This window comes from Pseudorca crassidens, chromosome 10, assembly GCF_039906515.1.
Source record: "Pseudorca crassidens isolate mPseCra1 chromosome 10, mPseCra1.hap1, whole genome shotgun sequence".
Classification (NCBI taxonomy): Eukaryota; Metazoa; Chordata; class Mammalia; order Artiodactyla; family Delphinidae; genus Pseudorca; species Pseudorca crassidens.
This window is the reverse complement of record NC_090305.1, coordinates 32,572,807-32,600,565: the sequence shown is the minus strand read 5'-3', so window position 1 is coordinate 32,600,565 and position 27,759 is coordinate 32,572,807. Positions and strand designations below refer to the sequence as shown.

Genomic DNA, 27,759 nt, shown 5'->3' with positions numbered 1-27,759 from the left:
TGAGATTAATGCATTTATTCCAAGTAATTAATACATTAAAAATAAAGTTAAACTTGTCCAAGCCACTCATAAATCTTTAATCTTTTGAACAAAATGTACAACCCAAAACATCACACTATGGTGGAAATAACTTGGGAAAGGGAGAGGCAGAGGAAGAAATACATATGAGTGTGGGAAGAGAAAATGAGTCCAATCCCAAAGCAAGTTTCAGATCTTCTACCTCTTTAGAACAGAAATGGCTGCTAAACAATTTCACACAAAGTGTCAGTGGATCACAATACAGTGAACAAAGGCCATTTCGAAAATATAACTGACCCAAAAAGCATATCTGCTCCTGGCACTGAGGCATGAATAAGCCTTACCGATTTGTCGTCTTCGAAAAGTGAGCCTGCTAGATTTTCTTCCACGTTTACTGAGGCCATTTCCAAACAGGTTTGTGGATTAGCAGGACCATCTCAAGCAAAGGCAACAGAATGAGGGAAGTGTGGGGGGTTGACATGCCACAAGGAAGTAAACAGTAAACAAAAGAGCTACTCACGCTGCATTTCAAACAATGTTAAGGCAGGCCCATCCAAATGGAAGCCTAAGAGATGAACAATCCTTCCTTCAGCAGTAGTTTTCCACTTCAGCAGGTTTTCTTGTGTTTCTCCCAGAGATCCATCAGCTGCCCAAAAAATTGGGTGGGAATACAACACAGCAATTGGAGAAGTCAGCTCTGTCTCCCTCCTCCCCCACATTCCAGAAATGGCAGAGTCAAAGCCAAAATACAATCAAAGCACACTATATGGTGAGCCAGATAGACATTTGATTTTAATGACAAAGTAGAAGAAAATAAATTGGCAAAAATAATAATAATAATAATTAACAGAAAATACTTTTTTACAGATATGTATAGAAATTATGATTGATTTGTCTGGTATCTTAAGGAAAACGGAAAAAAGGAAAGGAGGTAAATTTTTTAGCTTCCACGAACATTTACTCTAAGATGCTGACTGCATCTCTTGATGTAGGTTCCAGATGAGAGAGCCAACTAGTCCTGGATCATCTGGGCACCTGATTTCTAGAAGCCAATTTGATTCATCCACAAGTAGCTCTGAATTTGTATTCTCAGTTGTGAACACTGGATTCTGTGTGGTCCTGGATGTCATCAACTGCAGCTTCTTGTGCAGCTATTTCCTGAGGGACTGTATTGCCTCCAACTACCTGCTCCCTTGTATGGGACCCTGAAGCCATAGATTTTACCATATTCAAAGGGCTGTCATTGTACTCAGCTACTTGAGGAATTGCTACCTCCGTGACGGATGCATTCGGTATTTCTAACTGTAGTGGTCCCATCTCCAGGGAACTACACTCAGGAGGGTCACTTGGCTCAGAGAGAGGAGAACATATCTTCTCTTTTTGAACTCCAGATGTCCGTGTGACAAAGTCAACAAGGTCCGGAAGGCAAGGAGATGGCCCAAGGCCTAAAGGATTAATTGTTTCTGATTCCAATCTGAGTGAATCTTGTTTCTCTAACTGAGAAGTTTCTTCTATTTCCTCAGGCATCATTCCTCCTGCTAACAGGTCAAGGGCCTGGTGTGTTCCCTCTAGGCTCCCCAAGCCAAGGCCAACATTTCCTATAGAAAGTCCAGTTTTCAAAATGTTAGGAGTGATCCTCCCAGTTCCGGGATTAGATGAGTTTTGTTCACCCTCTGCTCCGAAGTTAAGCACCAGGGTTTTGGGAGAATCTAATGGAAACTCAGAAAAGGATGGTATTGGTTCAAAGTCAGGGAGAGTGGAGGGATTACTTCCTATAGGTGACATAGACTTCTCTTCACGTACTTTCTGAGACAGGGCAGTTGCGGATCTATGTGCTGGGTCTACCCGAGTATTGCAGAAATCAACACCTATATCCCCCAGGTTCCCCAGGGCAGCAAGCTCTTCTACTTTTAAGTTTGTAACTTCAAAGTTTTCTAAGGTCTTGCTTTCTATTGTCAGTGTTAGTTCTGGATGGACATCTCGAAGATCCAGGGCTTCTGCTTTGGGTTTCTCTGGGCTCTCCCAGGTCTCTGGCTTCTTGTTCTCATCCCAAACAGTCAGTTCATAGATCATTTTACCCTGAAACTCTTTTGATCGTTCTCTCTTCAGTTTAAGGCTTCTGTACCTAGAGGCTCTAGAAGCTGATCCTGGAGCTGAATTTTCTAGCCACTCCTCACTAGCAGTTGAAACTCCTTGCTCCTGTTCACTATCTTTCAAACACATATCTGATCTGGCTGGGGACTGAAGGAGCAATTCTGGGGCAGAAATTTTCACAGGTATATCTTGTGGGTTCTGGAGTAAAGACCTAGCTTCTGACGGAAATGAGTCTATTTTTGCCTTTGTGGAAGAGAGCGCCTGTGCGTTCAATTCAGTCACTACTTTACTTTGAGTTTTACTTCCTGTTATCAATTTCTTGGACTGTTTAGCCTTTTTGTCAGTCATTTGCATGTTGGGCTGTTCTACTTCTCCTTCCCACATGTATCTGTTCCCATGGTTCAAATTAGAATCCTCTACACGATTGGGCCCAACATTGGTATCTGTTCCCTCTCCCACTGTCCTCTCAGAGAGCTTCACTCCCCCTTCTTTTAGTTCAGCGCTTGTCTCTACTTCACTTTTTCCACAATCCTTAGATTGGTGGAGCTCTTGGCTTTCCTCATCCTGGTTACTAGATTCCACAAGGTGGGTTTCTAACAGCTTCTGAGATTCCATGGTATGACAGTGTACATGTGACAGCTCAGGGGCTGGCTTGACACCTGGTGGCCCAGGGTCTCCCAGGTCAAGTTCAATTTTCCCCTCTGGAGATACATCCCTATTAGCATCACTCTGGAAGGAACTAGAAGTCCACATGGCCAAAGTCTCTGTCTTTGGGGTAACAGTTTCATAAGGCCTGTTTTGGCACAACCTTGTCAGAGGCTGTAAGAAGCCATAGCTGCTGCCTCTGCTTTTTGAGTCTACATTTTCTACAACCGACCATTTCCCTAGGGACACCAGAGGTTTTGAAATGGGCTTTTCAGGGCTGCTGACTAAAGGAGCAGAGACCAAATTTCTATCTGGAGGCAACTCCTCTTGGGATGCACTGCTGTTCAAAGTAGAAGTGGAAGAGATGTCTGAACTTTCAGCTCTATTTTCCCCATTAGCCAATGGACCACCACTCAGCTTAGTCTCAGGGGCCCCTTTTCCACCACTACTGTAGAATATGTCATACAGATCCTTAGCATTGGCTGTGGCTAAGCATGAATTTCGCTTTTCCAATTTTTTGGCTTGTTCACTGAACACACTTGAGAGGGGAGGTGGAGGACGCACTAACACAGAGAATAGGGTCTGGTCCCGGTCACTCTCACTCACCCCAGGAGCCGTCTCATCAGAAGGAATGGCAGCTGGCTGTGCTGAGGCCATGATGGCTACCGGTAATACTGGGTTCAAAATGTTAGGACCCAGGAAGCCAGGGCTGACAGTGTGAGATATAGTTGGGTTTGATTTTACTGGAGCCAAAATAGCATTTGCTTGAGCAGGAGATGGGGCAGCTGGATGAGGTATAACTGGGGGTGGTGGAGGTGGCGGTGGAGGTGGTGGTGGTGGAGGTGGTAGCATTTGTTCAGGTACATGTGATGGCTCATTCTTTTCAGCCAGCACCATTTTTTCCTCTGGAGACCCTTTTAGAATCACCTCTTCCCCTCCAAATGCTTTAGAGATGATGTCGGGAGGCAAGAGGAGATCAGCTGAAGACTCTTTAACCACTGGCAGAGGCTTAGCAGTGGTTCCAGAGGACTTGATGGATAGAAAGGTGTTAAGAGGAGCTGGCTTGCTTACTGTGGCTGAACTTGACTTGCGGAGGACTGTGGATGGGATAGGCAGGTTGGGTCGGATCTTAGTCTGGGTTGAAGTTGTCACTACAGGCATCCAAGGGCTTGTATGTGCAACAACAGTTTTCCCAGAGAGTTTGATTTTGATGGGCTTTGCCTTCCCAGCTTCAGCTCTGCCATCCTCTTTGTCCTTACTATTTTCCACAGTCTCTTCTTTGGGAATACTTGGGGCCACTGAACTTTTTTCCTCCTCTTTTTCTGGCTTCTTCCAGCTGAATTTCCCAAAAGAGGAAGATGTTGGTGGTTCTTTCTTTACTTCTTCTTTTAATTGGAGTTTGATGCTAGCCTTCCTTTTATTTTCAGCCTTTTCAGGGGAGTTCCCACCTTCAGACACTTGGTCCTCTAATTCCTCAGACACCCTGTCATCCTCCTTTACTTCCTTCATGATCTTTGCCTTTTTTTCTTTCTTCTCTTCCTTTGGTTTCTCACTGAGTTTGCGCTTTAGCTCACTCTGCCGTCGCCGTTCTGTCTCTAGGACCACAGCCAAGCCAGCTTGGCGGTCCAGATTCCGCCGCTCCTCATACAATGGGTTTTCAACCACATATTTCTAGGAAGAGAAAAGATAAAGGCTCAATAACTGGTCAAAATACTATAAGAGAGAAAAGTTGGCCCTACCACTGTTAGAATTCATTTAGTGGAAATCCTCAGAGTCACCTTCCTCAAGGATAAATGGTTCTCTCAGGTCAGCATTGCTTACTAGGATTGAGGAGAACATCCCAGTGATTATATGGAATTTGAAATATTAATGACTTTTTCTGGCTCTGAGTTTGTTTGACAACATCAAAAGGATTACTGCAGAAAGTAGGAAACTCCATAAGCTACTACAAAGACCAACCTTATATTTCTCATTGTGTTGATAACCCTTCACATGTTGCTCTCCAGAAATTGGATCCCCCAAAAATTCCTCACAGAGCTGGCAGTAATATCCAGTGATGGGAATCAGAAACTCAGAGCCTGGAAGAAGTGGAAGAAAGTCAAGAAAATAAGTCATTTCTACCCAAGATGACAGAAACCAAAGGAAATCCCACTTCCCTTTTGTAGTAAAATGGTTAATGGTATAGAGGACCTTACTCACTTTCAAGTCAGGAGCATTTAGATGAATCCCAGTGGTATGTCTTCCCAACTTAAAGCTTGTACTCAGGACCTCTACCCCTTCTACGTTTTGGGAACACTAACTGGTTAATTCAGGAGTTTTCTGTGCCAGACTCAATTCTGTTGCTGATTCTCCTCAAACTCCAACTAGCACTAAGCATCTTAGGAGATTTAAAAATTATACTCCCAAATAGCCCAGTACTATTGGTATGAGGATCTCTCATGTTGGTATTAATTACTTAAGAATCTATCTTCTACAGATGTAAAGGATGTAGCAGCACTGACTACTTATAAAGGTAAAAAATTAAGAAGTTTAAAGACAAAGAAACTTTCTATTTCTCAACTTAGCCCCTAATAACAACTATTCAAAAATATTTTATAGTTCTTAGTTGAAAAGGCAGTCTTATTGCACCTCTGACTGTTCTTTTTTACCTAGATTTCAAATAAATAAGATTTTGGTGCATAAGCCAGTGACGAAGAAAGCCGTACTTTAGTCTATATGCTGCCAAAGCAAGCACAAAGGAAGTTATATTTTTCAGTGGAATGTGTATGTTTAACATCTGTTAGATTTTTAGCCATATGGGTAGAGATCATTCTTGTCTTATAGCTCTCTTTATTTCTTTAGGAACTAGTTTTGCATATAGAAGGCAATCTTACAGCTTTGTTAGAAGTAATGGTTAGGTCTCACTCTATGCTGCTTCCTTGTACCTTAGTTCAAGGATACCTCTTCCCTGACTGAATGTAAGGAAACCACAGAAAAGGCAGGGAGGAAACACACCTTTTGCAGGAACAGTTATCTTGTCAATGCGCTTTACAGCATCTTGCTTGGCTTCACTCTGGGTCTTTGAAGCCCAAGGTCTGTTGTAGGGATCCAGTGTCTATTTGCAAGAGGCAGAGGTGCTCACACACAGCACTAAAAACTCAATGACCCACTTCTCTCTCTTTCTCTCCCCCACACCAGGGGGACAAGAAGCCCCCAGCTAACCACCCCCACCCACTCTGCCAACTGTTTAAACGGAAATCACCTGTGGAAAAGGTAAACATATGTTAGAGCAAGTACTAGCAATGGATAAAATGAAACAAATAATCAGGTACTCAAGGAATCAAAAGAGGCAGAAGCCTCACTTACACTTGTCATGGTGTTTAGTTACAGGCAGGTCCCCTGGACTGAGCCCTGGGGATGGTGTCTCCTTTGTTGGTATCTCTTGGCTCTTCAGATTGGGGCTCCTGCCCATATGAGAATGTTTCATTTTCCAGCTTTGTAATGCAGATGGGGGTATAGGAGTTTGAGGGGAAGGAGGGCAAGAATGGAAATAACAGAGGGCAGGATACCTACCTGTGTGTGCTTCTTATTGTGCATATGAGTGAAGAAGTCAAACATGGTCCCACAGATGGTGTTGCAGTCTTTGCACCAGTGATTGCCAGCATCATAATACTCATAGGTAGCAATGGGCTGATCAGACTGCTTAGCAGCTGGCTGGGGGCTCTCGGCAGGCTTGGGGCTCTTAGTGTGGGAATTCTCATTGTTTACCTTTGATTCCTAGAGGGGGAAAAACCTGCACTAAGAAGGAATTCAAAGTAGTCTAGATCTGTCTTCTCTCAGAAAAAGCAAATAGCCTACCACAATAACAGAAATAGGACCATATGACCATATTTCCAGTGCCTAAAACTGCACAAACTAGGAATAACCCCATGAGAAATCTTCCTGCAAGGCTCAAACAGAACTAATTAGATTCCATAGTGCCATGTCATCGTGGAGAATAAATCATAATGGCAATATATTTACTTATATATCCTAAAATATCTAGAAGAATACTCAAGATTATGGAAACACTGGTTGCCTCTGGGAAGGGGTAATACAGAACAGAAATGGATAGGAGTCTTTTACCGTATACCCTTTGGTAGATGTTAAATGTGCTACCTATGCGATTAAATACATTAAATTTATCAACTGTAATGACAACTAGGGAGGGAAGAAAAACCAAAATGGAAAAGGTAACTGACAGATTAAGCAAGTGCAAAAAACAGATGATAGTGAACTCTCTTATCACAGACACATCCTGATACAGATAACTAGAGAGTAAGGCTGGCATAGACAAAGGGGATAGTCATCTATGTGGGATGACTTAAAAGGATCTGGGTAAAATATTTCTACCTGCCTAAAGTATCACCATTAGAATTTAACACCTTTGAGTTAACATGAATCCTCTTTTAAAACATATCAACTCCCCAACATTAAGTATCAATAATAAACACTTTAAGGCTTCCCTGGTGGCACAGTGGTTAAGAGTCTGCCTGCCAATACAGGGGACACGGGTTCGAGCCCTGGTCCGGGAGGATCCCACATGCCGCGGAGCAGCTAGGCCTGTGCGCCACAGCTGCTGAGCCTGCACTCTAGAGCCTGTGAGCCACAACTACTGGGCCTTGTGTGCCGCAACTACTGAAGCCCACACATCTAGGGCCCGTGCTCGGCAACAAGAGAAGCCACCGCAATGAGAAGCCCGCACACCTCAACTAGAGAAGGCCTGCGCATAGCAACAAAGACCCAATGCAGCCAAAAAATAAATAAATAAATAAATAAATAAATTAAAAAAATACTTTAATATGAAATCATTTGTCAGCAAGCTGGGAACAAGATAATTCAGGAAATGAGAATTTCCCCAATAACATTGGGGAGTGAGGCACAGACAAACGGTAAATTTTGGAACACAGAGAAGGTAAGTATGAATGAGGTTCCACAGTAGACAAGATCAGGGAACTGGGCATTCTGAATACTGGCTGGTGGGGAGAGGAAGACAATATGGAGAAAGGGAAACAATTAAGACTTCAAAGATAATCTTCCCCTATTAGAGTCCTATTCAAGAGTCACTAAAGAGATCGCACCCAGCAGGTAAGGGATGGGCACATGCATACACTGCTGGTGAGTACTAACGGGCACCATCTTTCCAGAAGATAACCTAGGAATACATATTACATACCTCAAAATTCTTTATACCCTTGACCCAGCAATTCTACTCCTTGACATTTATCCTTAGAAAATTATGTCAAACTACAGGTGATTTCGTTGGTTAAATAAATTTTGGTATCCATACAACAAAAATAAGGTCACTAAAAATGATATTATAAAAGTCTGTTTATTGACATGGAAAGATGTTCATGATAGACTAGGAAAGTAAGTAACAAAATACATCTGAATAATCAATACAGATATGTAAATAGGCACAGAATGTCAAATGTCACCTTATCCAAAAGACTTTCCCTAACTACTCTATATCCCTTATCCTGTTTTCTTTTTTTTAGGCACTTGTCATTACCTAACCTGCACTTGTTTACTTATTGACTATCTTCTCCCATTTCATTAGAATAAGGACCTTGTCTATATAGTTCCCTGCTATACTTCCCATATCTAGAACAGTGTCTGGCACTTTTTTGGAGATCAAGAAATATTTGTTAAATGAACGAACGGAAGAACGGAATTTGGAATAATAAACACCAAGGTATTAGTAACAATTGTGTCTAGGTGAACGGAACTGTGGAATTGTGTGTATGTGTTTATTTTTATGAAATGACCTATTCAAGAGAAAGAAAATCTCAAACCAACTATGCATTTTAAAAAGAGGCAGGGCTTCCCTGGCGGCCCAGTGGTTGGGAGTCCGCCTGCCGATGCAGGGGACACGGGTTCGTGCCCCGGTCCAGGAAGATCCCACATGCCATGGAGCGGCTGGGCCCGTGAGCCACGGCTGCTGAGCCTGCGCATCCGGAGCCTGTGCTCCGCAGCGGGAGAGGCCACAACAGTGAGAAGCCCGCGTACCGCAAAAAATAAATAAATAAATAATAAAATAAAAAGAGGCAAAGAAAGAAGAAATACCAAGGACAGGTAGGAAACAGAGCTTGTAAAGAGAATATTCCTTACTGCTGAAATGAAAATCCAATTGCAACATATCCTTGTTAGCTTCAGAGAGCATGAAGGCTCACTCAAGTCAAGATGATAGATTATCATGGGGTTGGTGCATAAATGGAACCCCAAACAACGTGTAAGTCAGCTACAAAGGGTCAGAACTTTCAAGCTCTTCTCCCATCAAAGGCCCTGAACTCAGTGATCCTGATATAAGAATACAGTCTTACCTGGTTGAGAAAAAGAACTCTCCCAGGAAGACATGAAAAAATTAGAGCTTGGCTGACAGAGAATACAGAATATCTTCTTCTCTAACCCCCAACATTAACTGACCATCTACTATGTACTAGATATACCAGATGCCATGGGACACACAAAAATAAATAAGTTATATTCTGTTATTCTCAAGAAGCTCTCATTTAGTGGAAGACACAGGCATGAGAACAGGCATTATTTTTTTTTTATTTTTTTTTTTGCGCTACGCAGGCCTCTCACTGTTGTGGCCTCTCCTGTTGCGGAGCACAGGCTCTGGACGTGCAGGCTCAGTGGCCATGGCTCACGGGCCCATCATGTGGGATTTTCCCGGACCGGGGCACGAACCCGTGTCCCCTGCATCTGCAGGCGGACGCTCAACCACTGCGCCACCAGGGAAGCCCCCAGGCATGACCTTAATCATGTTTTCAATAAGACAGAATGAAATAAATCTTATAAAGAAACAAAGTAACATACTACGGGAGTGCTAAAAAAGGGCTGACTCAATCTGTATGGAATTCAGGAATTCTTCACGGAGGTGGTAGTATTCAAGTTGGACCTTAGTGGATGAGTAGGGTTGGGAGACAGGCTAAGAAGATTATTAATGCAAAATTAGAGAGGCACATCTGGAAAAGTGCAAGCATTCTAAGGTGGCAGGAGTATAAAGTGTAGTGTCATATTTCTTGAGCACTACCCATTTGCTACATGCCAGGCACTGAGCTATGTACTGGGGACTATATAGGAGAATGAGACAGATATGGTCCCTGATCCCTTGAACCTTAAAATCTAATTGGGGGACACATGTAATTATATAATTACAACTGCCATAAATGCTAAGAAGGAAAATGTCAGGTATTATGATAGTGTATATCAGGCAAATTTAACAACCTGGAAAATGAAGGAAGGGAGTCAGGGAAATAATTTAATCTGTGATCTGAAGATGAATATGAGTTAGTTAGAAGACAGGATAAGAAGAGTGGGTTTCACATGGTAACCAGAAGGAGGAGAAGACACAAAGACATTAATGATGAAACATTTAAGGAATGAAAATGCCAGTAACGAAATTACAGAGAGCAAAGGAAAAAAGAGGCGTGAAATGAGGCTGAAGAGGTAGGCAAGGAAGTATCTCAATCACCAGCTGAATATGGAGAAAGAATTAAGAGTGTAGCAGCACAAGCAAGAACTGAAGGTGGCTTGAACTTGGATGGCAATAGAGATGATGAGATGAACGGAATTGAGATTTACTTTGGAGGGAAAATTGGCAGAATCTGTAATTGACTTGGTGTGTGGAGCAGTTTGCGGGGGGGAAGCACTAAGCATGCTCTTCAGGTTGTTGGCATGAAAACTGTTGGATAGTAGTATCATTCACTGAGATGGGTAACAACAGAGGAAGAAAAGGTTAGAGGGAGGTTGAGCACAATCTTAGTTTACTTTAGGATATATTGATTTTGAGGTGTTTATAGACAATGAAGTGGAAATAGTGAGTAGTCTGTTGGACACTCAGATTTGAACCTTAGAAGAATCACCTGAGCTAGAGTATAAAACTGAAAGTTGTCAGTATGGTATTTCAGCATAGGACTGAATGAAATGACCTAGGGAGAAAGCAGAATTCTAGAGAATTAGGCTAGAACTGAGCCCTGAAGAACTAAAATATTTAAAGATCAGGAGATTAAACAGGAGCAACCAGCATATAGGAGGAAAAGAAATGTGATAGGAGCCAAGGGAAGAAAACATTTTTTTAGGGGACAGTGGTTCCCTATATCAAATACTGATTTGAGAACTGAATTTGAGGCTGTACAACATAGTGGTGACCTTGTTGCTAAATATGAACCTACAAAATGGCATTACGAGTTATGAGAAAACTAGAAGCCAAACTGGAGTGAGTTAAGGAGTAAATGCTAGAACTAGAACATGGAGGGCCCAGGATTCTACTTTGTGGGCAATGGGGAACTGCGAAAATTCTGAAGGAGAATACCATGATCTGAACTATGCTTTACAAAGATAACTCTAGCAAGACTAAGAACAGATTGGAAAAGGATGCTAAGAAAATGGTTAGTTAGAAGGCTTCTTTAGGAGTCCATGGAAATAAAAGATACAATAAAAAAGGAAAAGTTGAGTTGTTACCTTGCTGTTGGAAAAGGAGTTTGAGGATGATGACACTTTTTCTGGGCTCCTGGATTTTTCTGCTTTCCCAGTCTTCTCTGTAGGATCCCTACTGTCATTTGAAGACTTCTGAGATTTATCCAAAATGTTAATTCCCAAGATCTGAGCCACTTTGTCCAGTTCAGACTGCTTTTTTTCTGCCTCTTCTGCTTCTTGTCGAAGTTCTGCAATGTCCTTCATAATGTTATCCTGAAGCCGACTCACCTCTACCAGGAGTGGGTCTTTGTGACCATCCTTCTCCCTTCGTTTCTTACGCAGCATTTCCCCTGAGTAGTCAAATGTCAACAGAAAGAAGCACAAGGAAAGTTAACAAGTCATATTTCAGTCATAAGTACTAATTCTCAAGACTTTATGGTCACAAAATCTTTCTCCATAAAACATTCTAAAAGCAGGTGAGACTTGCCTTCCACATGGGCTGGTTTAGTTGAAGCTCCTATGGAGGTAAAGTGATTGAGTGATTACATTATTTCTTATGTAAGGGTTATTAACTAAGCACCTATGGATAGGTTTCAGGGAGGCACTGCATGAATCCCTAAAAGGGTATATACAAGTTTGTGTGCATGTGTGACTATGAATCCTGTGGCTGTCCTCTTCAGAGAACTAAAGAATTACTCAGAGGGCAAAAAACATTCAGTCACATATTTGACTTTATCTGATTTAACGACCCTTCACCAATACCTCCATTGAGTTTTAGGTTTTGCCTCAAGCTCACCTAATGTTATCTCCTATTACAAATTGCAGGTCCTCATGAATTAATCCTCACAGGATTAATAACTAAGTTTCTCATCCCTAAACAGCCCAAACCCAAACAGAAGAAATTATATATTCTCCCACTTCTACTCTTCCATGCTATCACCAAGCTGTAATATAGAAGCCTTGCTATGTTCTTAGTGTATGTGAATTCCTAAAAGCATAGATGAAGAGGTGGAATCAACAGAGGCATCATGGGGCATCTTCTTGTGCCAAAAAGGAAGTACTCAAAAAATGATGGACACAGGAGTCAACTTAAAGGGGGTCTTACTGACCAAATCTGGGGCAATTTGAGCATGAAGATAAATAATAATAGTAAAATATTATTACCTATTAAGAATCCATGAGTTCATACTGTTATAAATGGACAGATAAATGGGGGAGGAGGTGTGGGTGGAAAGCTCCTCCTCATAGTAGAAAGCCAACTAATTAACAAAGATGGAATGATGAAATTAGAAAATTACTATTTAACAACCATCATAATAATAACTGATTTGGGCAAGGATCATCAATGAATGCTAAAACTAGTGGGCCAAAATTTGAGGAGTAACTGAATATTTACATAGTCTCAAAGTATCTTCCCTATAAGATACTTATTAACTGAAAAGGGTAAAATAGTAACCTTACAGTGGAGAAACTTGGCAGACGCCACCTTAACCAAATGATCAAAGTTGACAACACCAGTATGGGACAAATCAACACCTGATATGAACTTAGCATCACTTCTGTGATGTTCCTGCCAAAAATGCATAACCTGAATTTAATCATAAGGACACATCAGACAAACCAAAATTAAAGGACATTCTACAAAACATGTGACCTCTTCTGGAGATTCGCGAACTACTACAGATTAAAGGAGACTAAAAGAACATGACAACTGAATGCAATGTGTAATCTTTCATTTTCTTTTGCTTCAGGACATCATTGGGACAACTGATGAAATATGAGTAAGATCAGTAGACTAGTATATTACTGTTAATTTTCTAATTTTGATAAGCATACTGTGGTTATCCAAGGGAATTCTTTGTTGTTAGAAGACACACACTTAAGTGTTTAGGAGTAAAGGAATACATATCTACAACTTACTCTTAAACAGTTCAGGAAAAATATACACATATGCACAAACACAACTGAGAGAGAAAAATGGATAAGGCAAATATAGTAAAATGTTAATAATCATGGAACCTGAGAATTCTTTACACCATTAACGCAACTTTTCTATAAGTCTAATTATATCAAAAATTGTTTGAAAGTGAAGCTTCAGTGTCAATGAACTGTCTGAGAATCCCCAAAGCTCTCCATTTGGGTCTCCTACTAAAGTTACAAAAGGCAGTCATGCAAAGAAGTGTCTGATACCTTGTTGTTTATGAAGCCGCTCCAACTCGGTCCTGAGATAGTACATCTTCTTCTGGCGAGCTTCCCGGTCACTCTTCAGCTTTTCCCTCTCTTCAATAACCTGCAAAGTACAAAATGGTAAGAGATCCTTTAGCCTCCAACATCCCTTTTCTATTGTTCTTTTCCATAAACCTTCACACTAGATAATATCTGAATGCAAGAATCCAAATGCCTGCACACAGAGGCTGACTTTATAGTGAAGGTGATATTTCATTCCAATCCAAGTGCCAGAATAGAATTATCCTTTCCAGAACTGTACTGACCGGAAAGTACTTTTTTCATACAGGAAGCACTACACTATTAGATAGTAGTTCTGAGCCCAAAAGGAGCCATCAAGAAGGGAACTAATATGTGTTACCGGATGAAGCACTGTGTTAGCTGCATTACATATATCATCTTATTTAGTCATGAAACTATCTGTTTCACGGTAAGAAAATTGAGGTTGCAAAAGACTAAGTAACATACCAAAAGATCATATAGTAAGATGATTTAAAATCCAGCTACGCATGCCCTAAAGCCCTGATCTTTCAACTGTATTACTATCACCAAATGGAAAAACAAATATGGCTTGTCTATATAAGGAGCTCATGTGAAAAATCTGTGTATTGTCAGCCCTGACTTAAGTACTAGGTTTTTAAACGTAAAGGGAAAGCACTAGTCTCCAGACAGTGTTTCTGCAGTCTTAGGTTTTGTTGTATGGAACGTATCTTCCTATTTACCAAAAGACTTAAAAAAAAAAAAACCAAAAGACTGAGGTTCAGGGCACCCAAGTACCATGGAAAATTAAGAGGTGTTTTTTGTCTTCTCAAGGATTAGCTAAATTTCTGTTCAACTGGAAAAAAAATGAGATTAGGCCTACAATTTTGCCTTTTCTCCTCAGGTCTTAATTATTTTATTAGCAAACCAAATTTACACATATTACAATTTTATCATCCTTAGGTCACCTTGTTTAACAAAATGAGTTTTTAGTTATTAAGGACCTGTAAAATTAACAGTACATATTAATTTTTCTATTCGAAATTCTTCTAATTTTATTAGCAAACCAAATTTACACATATTACAATTTTATCATCCTTAGGTCACCTTGTTTAACAAAATGAGTTTTTAGTTATTAAGGACCTGTAAAATTAACAGTACATATTAATTTTTCTATTCAAAATTCTTCTATTCTGTATTCCTCATCCCTACATAATTTTTACCTACTGCTCTAAAGCATCTAGAATTATTATATCTTTACCCCAGCCACTGCTCCCTTTCTATAGCCTGGGAACCCGATGAACAGTATAAAAACTACTTTTTTAAAAAAAAGTATAAAAACTATTTTTGACACTATAAAAACTACTTTAAAAAAAAAGTATCAAAAAATATTATTATTCCTGGACTCTAAGTTAAACCAGAATAAGCAAAGCTTACTTCTTGGTTTAATTACCAAGCAACAACTAGTTATTAGTTTTTAAACCCCATAATCACTACAGGAAAAAGATCCAAAACTCACTGGGATGAAACATAGATTTCCTGATTTCTCTTTCACCCAGCCCAATTTTGGTTCCTCTCTCCCTGATGAGGTCATATTAAAGACTTCAAGGTTCCCAGCTCCTACCCATAGAGTCCTAAGGCTGATAATTCCAATAGAGAAATAAACTTAAAAAAGAAGTCTAGCAATCACAGTGGGACCTACGGCCAGACTTTAGTCCAAATGAGAAAACATAAAAGAAAAAATTATGGTAAGACAGCAGTCTCTAAAGACTGCCTTGGGCCTTGCAAATTTTCAGCTCCCTCTAAAAGATAAAAATTTATGTTAAAATAGAAGATTCAGGCACAGGATGCCCAAAGCTAATATTCACCTTCTGTTTCTGGGAAGCACGGTTCTTCTCATCCGAGATCTTCTCTGGATTATATCTTATGAGTGATGGGATGGACACATGGACAGGCACTTGGGCAGGAGGAATTGAGCCCAGCACTGACTCCTCCTGCTTGGGCTCATCAGGAGTCACAGTGGGGATCACACGGAGATTGGGACGGCTACGGGTAGCTTGTTTGGTAACTGGCATTATCCTGTGTGGTTCAGGTAGAGGGTGGTTTGAAGGTTGGGAGGCAGGGTACATGGGCCACCTAGAGGCTGCATATGCCATGTAGTGCCTATAGGCATCAAAGGAAGCAGGGGGAATGGCAGGTCCCTGGTAGTTTGGAGGTATCCGAGCTGCAGCAAACTGAGAGGCCCTTGGCATATGAAACTGAGATAAAGAAGCAGGGTGTGGAAGTCTAATTGGGGCAGATGGGGCTGATGGCAACATGCACCTGACTGCAACAGATGACTGAAACCCACTGCCAACCACCTCAGGTCCTGCAATATGACCCATTGGATGGTCAGACTTTAGGAACGGGGGGCTGTTTTTTGTGAGCAGGTAAGGATCCACAGGGGAGACTGGGTGTGGATGGGATACCTCTGGGGAGTGGGTATTGCTATGGTGTGCCTCTCCACTCTCCAGTCTGTGAGGATCTGCAGAGCGCCGATCAGCTGAGAAACGGCGGTCAACTGAGGAACAGCGGTCTGCTGAAAAGTGCCGGTCAACAGAGGAACGGCGGTCAGCAGAGGAACGTGATGGCTTCTTGCCATGAAGTCGTTCCTGGGTGCGTGCAGCCAGTTTACTAATCTCTGCTACTCCAATATCCAGCCCTATGGTCTTGAGCAAGTCATGAATCTTTGCATATTCTGGACTGGTCTCTTCTATTGATTCTAGCTTTACAGCTGGAGCTGAAGAGGGTAGGGAGCTTCCCTTCTGCCTCATAACTTCACTTTCAGAGCCCCCAAGGGGCTTTGGTGGAGATTCTGCCTTTAAATCCTCTTCTTCATCCCCATAGAGAAATTTCTCCTCATCCTCAATGTCAGGGAAGCTACGTCGCCTCTTTTCCTGTGTACTGGTAGAATCTGCTAACATGCTCAGAATGCAGGAGAAACCACTGCCATCCTGGCTAGCTCTCTCATGAGGAAGCAAGAAGTCTGTGTGTCGCTCTGGTCCCTCAGCCTTCATATCCAATTTTTCCTTGTGGCACAGAAAACTTCCAAACTGCTCTCTGAGGGGACTGCTGTCTTTGGGTATCCCAGAGAGGGGGCCCCATTGGTAGAGGTTGCCCTGAGATTCCTTCAGGGTAGTCTCTACCACAGTTCCCTTGTTGTTTTCAACCTCTGAGGCAAAAGCAGCAATAGCACCACTTAGTGGAAGAGATGAGTGTCCAGAGTAAAGGGAGTGATCCTGGCTGGAGCTGGTACTGCTGGAAAAACTCTCAAGCTGCAAAGACAAACATAACTGAATTAGCCTCTATGCAGAATCTCAGAAAACTAGTAATTGAGATAAATGCATAAATACTTTGCTCTTCTTGAATTAATAGGGAAAAGATAAATGTGGATGAAAGGGAGGTCCTTAGCCAGGTTCAAGATTTGGGTTCCCGTTTCTCCAGATGGTTCTGCCATAGCAGGGGGAAACAGAAAAGAAGGCAGATTGAGTCTGCATTTTTGCCCATTTGTTGTAGTCTTTATCAAGGAATTTGAATTCAAAAGGACTTTAGAGATGCCCTAGCTTACTTGCTTTCTTTTTTATGGATCCCTGAAAAAAACATAAAAGCAGAGCTACTTTGGTTGAAGTAGGGTCAGGAAACTCTGTTAACCCTAACTGATCGCCTTCCCTTACTTCCCTAAGTGCCCTCAGGCACTTCTTCAGAAACATTTAGCTCCTAAAAGGACAGGTAAAAACAAGTGCTCATGCCTGACCATCTTTTCATAAGTGAGAAAAAAATATCAAGGTCCAGAATGGTTAGGTGACTTATTTAAAAATCACACAGCAAGTTGGTGGTAGAGACGGGTCCAGAATCAGAATCATCTGATTTCTGGTCTACTGTCCTACCACTCATACATTTTTTCTTCTCTTTAAAGAGAGATGAGGAAAATTCAGATCAGCTCCTCCCTTTGCTCTTCAAGCTTCATTTCCAAGAAACCCATATTCAAAGATCCTAAAGGACTATCCAATTTAGAGGCGGAAAAAAAAAACCTTTAATAGATACTCTCCAAAATGTCTGTTTAGAAAGCCTAATACATGACAGTAGAAGCCCTCTACTGTTGCATTATGAAGCCTACAGTTTCCTTTGGAGAGTCCTGGAAGGTACGGCTCATAGGCATAACAATGTTGGTCCAACACATATTCCAAAGATACCTTAGGGACACAGCCCCCAGGAAAGTAACTAGGCTTTAAAATATTACAGGGACTAGCAAGAGACCCTAGAAGAAATGCAGCATAGACCTGCATGGAAGGCTCCATGTCCACCTCAATCCGCTTTTTCAGAATTGACTTCTTGGGCATCACAGATACTTCCTCTGGCCGATGTAAAGAATATCCTGGCTCCGATGCTGTTAGGACACCTGACAATCCAGGGATGGGACAGCTAGTGCCACCACCATCAACTCCCACCAGTTCCTGACTCAAGCTCCTACTTCGTTCCTCCTCTTCCTCTCGTTTTCGCCTGGCAAGGTCCAGCTCTCGAAACTCAGGGTCTAAAAACCTAGGACTCGGGCTCCGTCTACGCTGTCGATAGTTGCGGGCCCCCGATGTAAAACTTGTGTGATCACCTCCCATGCTGTGTATCTTCTCTGTGTCATCATAACGGGGCCGTTTGGCCTCCCGGCTCCTTTCCTCAGGTCGTATAGAGTAGGAGCCTTTGAGTTTGTCTCTATTCCGTTCTGTTCCCCGCAACAGCTCATCATGACAACTGACATGGGGACTATAATCAGACCGATGCAGGAAAGTTTCTCTTGCTCGGTAGTCCTCGTCAAGTTGTCCCAAGAAGGGACTGAGAGGTGCCTCCTCCCGGGAAATATATCGTTCAAGACCTCGAGAGCACTGGGAGCTTCGAGTGAAGACAGAATCATCAGTCAGGTCATCCCTGAGAAAAGAGACAAGCATCACTGAATATAATGGACTTGGAAAGAGCAAGACCAGACAAGGCTAAGAGACTGACATCTGGCAAGGGGGCTGTAGAATGCTTAGAACAAAAGACAATAATCATGAAGTCCAAGAACAAATCTATGTATATACATGGAATACTTCTTCTCCCTTTCCCCAGGGCACAAGCAGCTGGAGCCTCTAACCAAAGATACTACTAATGTATCTAGACAGAATTCTTAGGCTAATCTCTCTGATTAGACTTTGGGGATGCATAGTATCATGCTAGGGTCTGGGAGACGCAAAAACACCACTACCAGACTACAAAGAGACATGGGTTACCCAACTTCACACTAGCTAAATTCTAGCTCTTTGCTACTGAAACTGTGGTCTGAATCAGCAACATCAGTATTACCCAGGAAGTTTTTAGAAATGCAGGTTCTCAGGTTCCACTCAGGCCTACTGAATCAGAATCTGCATTTTAACAAGCCCTCCCGGTGATCTGTATGCACTTTAAAATTTGAGAAACACCAGTTCAGATCAATGATTTTCAAGCTGTGTTCCACAGAGATTCTGAAGAGTGCTCAGGAGCTGCCTAAAGGAAGGAGGTTAAGAGCCTGCATGGCTCTGGGCCTTCCACCTCACTGAAATCATACTGGTCCCAACTTTATCTGTTTATATAATAAAGTTCTATATAATATTTCCTTTGGGAAAAAAGAGTTTCACTGTGGGGAAAAAATTTTTTTTAACCATTGATCTATCCAATTGGCATGATTTTCTCATAAGTTTTAGAAGGTTCTCCAATGCTTTGTTTTGCTGGCTCATATATTAAAAACCATAAAACTCCCTCACAGCCTGTTTGTTACCCTCTTTCCTGCCTTGCCTGGATATCCACAAGCACTCTGCTAATCTTTGGCCCAGAAAGAGTATGTGATGGTTTATCTCACTATATATTTTTATTTTATAGAAATAAAAAGGTCTTAGACTTTCATGGCATGAAGGTAAAAATACAGGATTGGACATCTGTCCTTTTAGCGCAGATCTCTATATCACACACAATATCCTAATCTTTTTGGGCACTATGGTCAGAGTTTCTATTGCCCCCTAAAAGCTTCTGACTTAAATCACAGATAGAAATAAAGATCCCCTAGCACTTTAAGCATACCACTTTGAAAAACTTACATGTCACTCACACTTCAGAGTGAATTACTGTTCAGAGGATGGTAATTATTGCTGTCTTCTACATGCTAGTAGCTACTTCTGTTTTTTTGTGAGTTTTGAGAAATGACTTTTCTTTTTTTTTATAGTTGTTTTCCTATTTCTGGGACTAAGTAGAACATCAAAGAGTTGCTTTTTCTCATTCGCCAGCCCAGTCTTTGTTCAGTTTTAGACCTGGGTAACAGCTATAAATAACTTTATGAAAGACTATAAAGGATAAACTTTATCACCTCCTCTATAAGCATGCCACATATGGGAATTGAGGTTCCTGTTATTCACCTCCTCCCTAAGAATTTGGGGAATTCTGAGGTCCCAATGTACTATGAAATAATAGGAAAGAATGAGAATGACCAAGGATGATCTCCAAAATCGAACGTAACTAGAGTAAAACATTTTACTCTGTAGGTTTGTCAGCCACGAAGACATCTATTTCCAGGGAGGAACATCCATGAGTTGAGTCACTGCACTGCCAAAACACCATCTACCATACATAGTCTCTGATCACATTAGTGTAGAGGAAAATCACAGGCTCCATGGGTAGTGGAAAGTGCATCCATGCTCCCACATTCTGCTCCTCACCAGAACTCTTACATGTCTCCACCAAGCAACATACTAGCCCAAGATCTAATCCAACATTAAATATCAAGAAGCTAGAAATAATGAAATGGCTCTCAGAAAGACTCACTTTAAACTTGCAATCTCCAGCAAAAGGAGGCAAAAAACAATGAAAGAAGGAATAGAAACAGTTAAAAGAATGAGCTATCATGTAAATACAGGCAGAAATCAGGTTGATTAGAAGCTCACGTCCTCCTTCCCCAGTTCTCCCAAAGGATAAGAAAGAGAATTGGCTGCAATAAAAGTAAGTCCTAAAAAGGGCCCCGATCCCCTGCAGCTCAGAATAGTCCACTGACAAACTCTCTCTGAAAGCTTTGGTTAAGTCCAACTCTTTTCTAAAATAAAATCTACTTAAAAAATTGATTGTTCAATGTAGGGATGGGTACATGGAGGCTCAGTGTACTATTCTACTTTTTCTGTGTTTACAAATTCCATTAAAGAAATTAAAAAAACATATAATATACATCCACATAAGTTTGTACACCAATGTTCATAGAAGCATTATTCATAATAGCTAAAAAGCAGAAACAACTAAAATGTTATCCATCCATCACTGATGAATAAACAAAACACATAAAATGAAATTATTATCAGCAATAAAAAAGGAATGACGCACTGTTATATGAAAGAAAAAAAGGAATGACGCACTGTTATATGAAAAAACGTGAATCTTGAAAACATATGTTAAGTGAAAGAAGCCAGTCACCAAAGGACCACACGTTGTATGATTCTATTTCTATGAAATGGCCAGCATAGGTAAATCTATAGAGATAGAAAGTGGATTAGTAATAGGCTTGGGGCGGGCGGTGAGACTAATAGCTAAGGATAAGGTAATAAAAATAAAACTGATCACAGTGGTAGATGTACAACTCTATGAATATACTAAAAGTCACTGAACTGTACACTCTAAATGAGTGAATTGTATGGTACGTGAATTATGGCTAAATAAAGCTGCTTAAAATGTATATGAGGAAAAAAAAAGGTCCTCCAGAACCCAAACTTCCCATTATTTTCCTCTGCTGAATCCCCAAAATGCCTGAAGAAAGTTGTTTGCTTCTGTCTGTTCCCTAAGGCAAATCAGAGGGAAAAAATTCTACTCCCTCAACCTACGTCAGGGCAAGGAGGAGTTAGGAGATGAGAATTCCATGAATGGAACGTATAATGTGCGTAGTACTTTGATAAACAAGGGAAATCAACCTCACATCCACAAGTTTTTAGAAGCTAAGAGTCTTCATACAACATGTTCACGTTCCCTTTTCAGAGTAAGTTACAATCGTACACACAGAGCTGCCATGGTGAGGAGACTGACAACCCTTGATTTGGCTATAACCCAAACCAGGTATTAAAATTTAACAAATTCAATATGGGAAGAGAAAGAATAGAGGGTCTCAGGAAAAAAATAAACACACACCTACATACAAAGGATGGAAATGGCTCATTTCATCAACTGAACAGTGGACTCACAGTCGAGAAGACATCTTGAGAGTGCCAACATTCCTATGGCCTGGTTTTAGCCGACAGTTATTATCCACACAAACTATATTGAGCAAGAGTGCTGGGGGCAAAAAGTCCAAAGAATGGCCTGGGACCTCCTTTTAGAGTCTTAATCTCACTTTCTCTAAAATAAATTTGTCTCTCTGAAACAGTATTCGTGAAAGAAGATTACAACCTCAAACATCCTAAGAGGAAATTTTTAATTTTTATAACTTAAACAGACAATTGGCTATCTGAAGCACACATGCATAACAAAGTTTATGGGAAAGTGAGGTGATACCCAGAACTAACAAGAGGAAATGCTAAAGTTACCTCAAAACCTCAGCAAGGAAGGAAGAGAATCACACCATGCACCACCTACTCAATCATCTCCCAAAATAGAAGCAGCCAGAAACGCAAGAGCTGTTGCCTCAATTAATAGTTACACACCTTGAAACTCAGAAGTTTCACTGTTATGTGACTGTCCCGCTTTGCTTCACTACATTGAATAGCCACTGAAGCTTTGAAGTAAATATTACCAAAGGGCAGCAGTGGTCCTCAGATTTCCTGCCCAGCTGTCCCCAACCTGCCTGCCTATACTCTGTGCACTACTGCATGGACAATCTCAGTTTGAAAGAACATTATATTGATTTATTGGTACTGCTAAACATTTGTGAAAACTCCTAGTGTACTGGGCAGAGACCATTAATAGACATGGTTCTCAGCTCTCAGAAAGAGTGCCTTCCCTGTACTCCCATCCTTACTCTTTTATGAGGTGAAAAACACCTAATGTGATTATTTACTTCCCAGATATACCTAAGTTCCTAGTACCTGAGATCTATATTTAATACTATGGAGTATTAAATGCCCTTCCTCAGCCCTCAGTGGTTGTAAAGTAGTAACTAAAATTAAACATTTTAGGGACTTCCCTGGAGGTCCAGTGGTTAAGACTCTGCGTTTCCAATGCAAGGGGCACGGGTTCGATCCTTGGTCGGGGAAACTAAGATCCCACATACCACACGACGCAGCCGAGAAAATATAAAAAAGAAAACACACATTTTAAAAGATCTCTCACTTTCTATTAATGTGTATATGTTTCATATATAGATAGATAGATATAGATATATCATGAATTTAGCTAAACCTTTTCTTTTTCATTCATTAATTTATTTATTTTTGGCTGTGTTGGGTCTTTGTTGCTACATGCGGGTTTTCTCCGGTTGCGTCGAGCGGGGGCTACTCTTTGTTGCGGTGTGCAGGCTTCTCATTGCAGTGGCTTCTCTTGTTGCGGAGCAGGGCTCTAGGCGCACAGACTTCAGCAGTTGCAGCACATGGGCTCAGTAGTTGTGGCTTGCGAGCTCTAGAGCACAGGCTCAGTAGTTGTGGCACATGGGCTTAGTTGCTCCGCAGCATGTGGAATCTTCCCGGGCCAGGGCTCGAACCCGTGTCCCCTGCATTGGTAGGCGGATTCTTAACCTCTGCACCACCAGGGAAGTCCTACATAATTCTTTCAGAGTCTACCCCATTGAAAAACCCTTTTCCAATGTTATACTTTGTACTGGATGCAGGGTATAACTTCAGTGCTGTCGCCACCCTTTCAAATACATCATTCAGAAAACAGCAACATTTCTAACTTCAAGCACTACTATGGTGTGCCCTGTCTCCGATGAAGCCTACCTGTCCACATCCTCCAGATTATCCGCTGGTGACCCCAGTCGATCACTAAGCCGCCGCCGTTCTGGTATGCCAACACAGAAGTGGTCATTGCCAACAGTGATCCTTAAGCTCTGTTCCAAAGAAGAGTCAGAACGCAGACCAGGAGAGCGTCTCTACAAAAGTAAAAAATAACACAATAAGTAGTCAATAAGGTCAAGATATCTCTACATTCAAAAATGTTCTCCTCCCTAGTCACAAAGTTGTGGTCCTACAAGGTGTGAAATGGCTACGGTAAGATTCTACTCCAAAAATAAAGGACTTTAAAAAAATTATCATTTTTCTTAGATGAAAGTCCATGCTTCCAACCCTCCTAATCAGTGACCTCTTATTCTTTAATTTCCTGGTACCAGGCATGGGGCTAGAGGAGTGAATTAAGCCTGCTGCCAGAACCTATACATTTCCAGTAAAGGAGGCAAGCCAAAAACAGGTTTAAAAAAAAAATAAAGCACTTCTGATAGCAGTATAAAGTCATTAAAACACAATAACATGAAAGAGATTGGGGAAAAGGAGCTATTTCAGATAAGCTGGTTAGAGGAGGCTTTCTGAGGTGATACTACTTAATTTGAAGCCTGAATGATGAGATGTCAGCCTTGCAAAGAACAGATGGAAGATGTTTCAGGCAAAAAGAACATGCTCTGTAATGAGCTTAGCATGTTTTGGGCAACAGAAAGGTGGCCAGTGTGACTGCAGCAAAGTGATAGGAGAAGAGAGTCAGAAGTCACAGTTAGGGAACTTGGTTTTTATTCCTAGTATAACAAGCCACAGAAGGGTTTCAAGCAGGGGAGTGATATGATCTAACTACATTACTTCCTCCAGATGCTCATATTGTCCATAACCCTCATCTTCTTCAGGTCTTTATTAAAAAGTCACCTTCCCAGAAGGCCTTCTCTGGCTACCCTATCAAAAATTATAACTCCCTTCTGTTTTTTTTCTCTTAGCACTTAATCATATTTAACATGCCAAAACTTTTTACTTCTCTTATTTATTATCCGACTCCTGCTGTTACAATATAAGTTCTATGAGGGCAGGGGTTTTTGACAGGTTTGTTCAGTATTGTATCCCCAGTGCCCAGAACAGCATGGTAAATGTTCAATAAATACTTCTCAAATGTATAAAATGAAGGTCTTTAAAAATCATTTTGATTGCTGGGTACAGAAAAAACTGGATGGTAACAAGAGTGTAAAGGAGACTAATGTAATAACCTGGGCAAGAGGTCATAGGGTTTAGACTAGAGTGATGGCAGCAGGACAGTTTGGAGGATGTATTTTGGAGGTACAGCTGACAGGTTAGATAGATGAAGTTATTCTTACGGATTGGGAGAAGGGAGATGTTCACTGTTTCTGGCTGAGCAATGGGTGATGTCATTTACTGAGACGGAAAAGACTGGAGCAAATAGGTTTTGCGTTGGAGAAGAAAGGGGAGGTTATACAAACTAGTAGTTTTCTGTCTTCCTTACTTTCTCTGTAGTGACTAACATTCAGACTATACATGCTCAGCTATGAAAATCTTAACACAGTGACAAGTCAACTCATCTATGACCAGAGTACCCAGATACTGTTAGAAAGCCACTCAGTAAGACAGAAACTTTGTCATGGGGTGGGTTTTTTTTGGTTTGTTTTTTAAAGATTGGTGAACTGATAATAAAAACAAATTCCAAAACACCAGATTCTGCCAGGAGGCTCTACTAGCAAGGTGGTTATGGTGAGAAGTCAATATTACGTCTAAACTAAACTTCTTAACCTCATGCTCTGTCCCTTTAGCAGGGAAACATAACAGTTAAAATCAGGGTGTTGGGAACCAGGCAGAGATGAACTGAATCACACTCCACCACTTCTTAGCTGCGTGGCCTTGATCAAGTTACTTAAACCTCTCTGAGTTCCTCAGTTGTTAGATGAGGAACCCTCACCTCAAACGGTCGTTAATGTTCAAAGAGAACGTGTAAAGTGAAGGGCTAAGCATCATTCCTGCCACATAACTAGGTAGCTATTACAGCAACAGCTATTACAATAACTGTGGGTACCCACACTTCGATTTCGGAGGCACAGCTCTAACTTAGAGAGCTAACAGTTTACACTCTCGGTGTCTACCCTGGAACTGTGTAAGCCACCCTAACTCGCCACAAAGACATTTCAGCCATTCCAAGGTCCAGGGCGCAGCTCAGGTCTAGGGGATACAAAACCACGGAACTCTGAGGACACCAACTATTGAAAAAGTATCAGGCACACGGCTTGGAGGAGATTCCCCTTGCCCCGGCAAACTTTTCCACACCTCACCCAGAGTGAGAGAATCAACCTATTGCCAGGAAATGCAGCACTGCCTCCCGACCCGGCGCCCGGGCGCGTCCCGAGTCCGTTATTGTGCAAATGAAGCTCCATGGGCTGACCGGGAACCTCCTGGTTTGGGCGTCGCTGAGGAGGCCGGGGGGGATGGATGGCCTTCGATGTGGGGACCCCGGCCTGGAGGCCTCGGGTCGCCCGGGCTGAGGGCGTTTCTGGAAGCGGGAACCCCGGGCGAGAGGACTGCAGTAGAAAGGGAGTCCGGGTCGAGGGGGTGGGATTACCCGGCTGCCGCTGTCGCCTGGATGGTCTCCGCGGCCGTCCCGGGCGAAATCGGCGCGAGACTCCCCCCGGCTGCTCCCTCGGAAACCGGCCGAGCCTGGCGGGAAGAGTCGTCGGCCCCGCGGCGGCGGCGGAGACGGGGAGCCGCGACGGGCCCGCGGCGGGGACGGGGAGAGGCGACGACCCCGCGGCGGGGACGGCGAGGCCCGGCGGCCGCGGGGCGGAGACGGGGAGCCGCGGCGACCCCGCGGAGGGGACGGCGAGGCCCGGCGGCCGCGGTGCCCTGAGGGCGAGCGGGGTCGGCGAGCCGGTGTCCGCGACGAGGAGGAGCCGGAGGACGGCGGCGATGTACGGCGAGACGGGCCTGAAGAGGAGCCGGAGCTGCGGCCGGTGCGCGGGCCGCCCCCGCCGCTCTCTTTAGGCCGGTGCGAAGAGACGGAGGAGCGGGCGCCGCTGCGGTACATGGCTCCGGCAGCCGCGGCCACGGCGGCAGCTCCGACCGGGGGCGCGCTGGACGCGGGCCCCCAGCGCGCCACCGCAGCTGCAGCCCGGGCCGCCACAGCCGCCGCGCACCGCCCCCGCACCCAGAGCAGCCCCCTCCCCGCCGCCCCGCGCCGCCCCTGGGGCCCGGCCAAGCGCGCCTCCGCGGCCGCGGCTGGCGGTTGGAGGGCGCGAGCACGCGCCCGACACACCCCCCCCCGCCCTCCGGGGCTCCCCGCTCCTCCACTCAGGGAGCGGCCACAGGAGCCAGAAGTGGGGAGGAGCACGGAGGGCGGCGCGGGGCTGGGCGAGGGAAGGCGCGGGAAAGCGCGCGACCTGCTCTCCTCACGCTCCGCCTCCAAGGCGGCAAGATGGCGGCCGCCGAGCCGCCCACTTCCCCTCCTCCGGCGACCACGTGACCCCGAGAGCTCCGCGCCGGTTGGCCCTGGCGGAAGGGAAGGGATTAGCGGGAGTGGAGCCGGGTCTTCCGGGGATGCTCCAGGCCTTGGGACGCTGTGGGCTTCGAGGGAGCGGAAGCATCTTTGCCTTTTCCCTACCCGCAACGGTATTAATTTACGTGGGGACAATAAATGGTTATAAATGATGGGAATATAAATAACCCGCAAAGCGTTAGGTTATGTTGGAAGTTACGCACCTCGGCAAGAGCGACCAAAGAAGTCCCGGATCCCATAGAAGCCGCACGACGGCCAACAGTTTACTTTCCAGTTTGCCTGTTTTCTTAGAGGCTGAAATTGAGGATGGGGAAGTGCGGAATGGGGGCGGTTTCGGGAGCGAGAATCAAACTCAAAGCAGGCATCCGAGTAGAATTGTCGCTGTCTAACCCAGAGTACTTACGGGGAAGGTCACTCACCGCTAGGGGTCCACATCGTGACAGATAGGAGGCCTGGATAGTTTTTGCGAGCGATTTGGAGCCCCCAGTCTGTGACTAGAATTTTACTGGACGCCTGGCTGTAGTGGTGGTCCCCAGTCTCAGGGTCCTGCATGCTAAGTACAAAAGTCAAAAAAAAAAAAAAAAAAAGATAACACGTAAAAGAAGAAAAGCAATGGTCAAAACCTGAAAAAAAAAAATGCTGACCCTGACCAAGTGAAACTTCAAAATAAAGTAATGGCTTGACAGTTTTCATGTATCAACTAGAAACACAAAACCCAAAATTGGTATGAAAATCAGGTTTGGGATTGCAAAGCAAAGGCAGGACAAAGAAAATATTAATTATAAAAAGTTTCCATTTTGTTTTTCTTTTTTTTTTTTTGGCCTCTCCTGAGCTTGCAGAATCTTAGTTCCCAGACCAGGGATTGAACCCCGGCCTGGCAGTGAA

The 27,759-nt window shown here is 43.0% G+C and overlaps 1 protein-coding gene across 4 annotated transcripts; it reads right to left on the bottom strand.

The window, feature by feature from the left end:
- ZNF318 (zinc finger protein 318) lies at positions 1-27,263 on the bottom strand. 4 transcript variants are annotated; one of them, XM_067752868.1, is made up of 10 exons: positions 27,078-27,263; positions 23,346-23,497; positions 17,724-18,363; positions 15,273-16,718; positions 13,390-13,489; positions 11,245-11,549; positions 6,310-6,513; positions 5,752-5,851; positions 4,717-4,835; positions 1-4,428 (listed from the first exon to the last, which is right to left on the bottom strand). In XM_067752868.1, exons 1-10 carry the CDS (start codon positions 27,111-27,113, stop codon positions 1,108-1,110), a joined length of 6,423 nt encoding a protein of 2,140 aa, XP_067608969.1. In that variant the 5' UTR covers positions 27,114-27,263; the 3' UTR covers positions 1-1,107. The 4 variants fall into 4 exon arrangements, with proteins under 4 accessions (XP_067608969.1, XP_067608968.1, XP_067608970.1 ...); XM_067752867.1 differs by lacking the exon at positions 27,078-27,263 and adding an exon at positions 25,945-26,500; XM_067752870.1 differs by lacking the exons at positions 1-4,428; positions 27,078-27,263 and adding exons at positions 6,103-6,200; positions 25,945-26,507 and having other exon boundaries at positions 4,821-4,835.
- Positions 27,264-27,759: the final 496 nt, after the last annotated feature.

Bases quoted from the DNA above. Each gene is read 5' to 3' on its own strand.
- ZNF318 (XM_067752867.1), bottom strand. From the start codon at position 26,406: ATGTACCGCAGCGGCGCCCGCTCCTCCGTCTCTTCGCACCGGCCTAAA. The intron at 18,364-23,345 runs GTAGGCTTCATC...CTCTTTTCTCAG, and splicing joins AATCTGGAGGATGTGGACAG to GGATGACCTGACTGATGATT. The intron at 13,490-15,272 runs GTGAATATTAGC...TGTACTTTGCAG, and splicing joins GTGCTTCCCAGAAACAGAAG to GTTATTGAAGAGAGGGAAAA.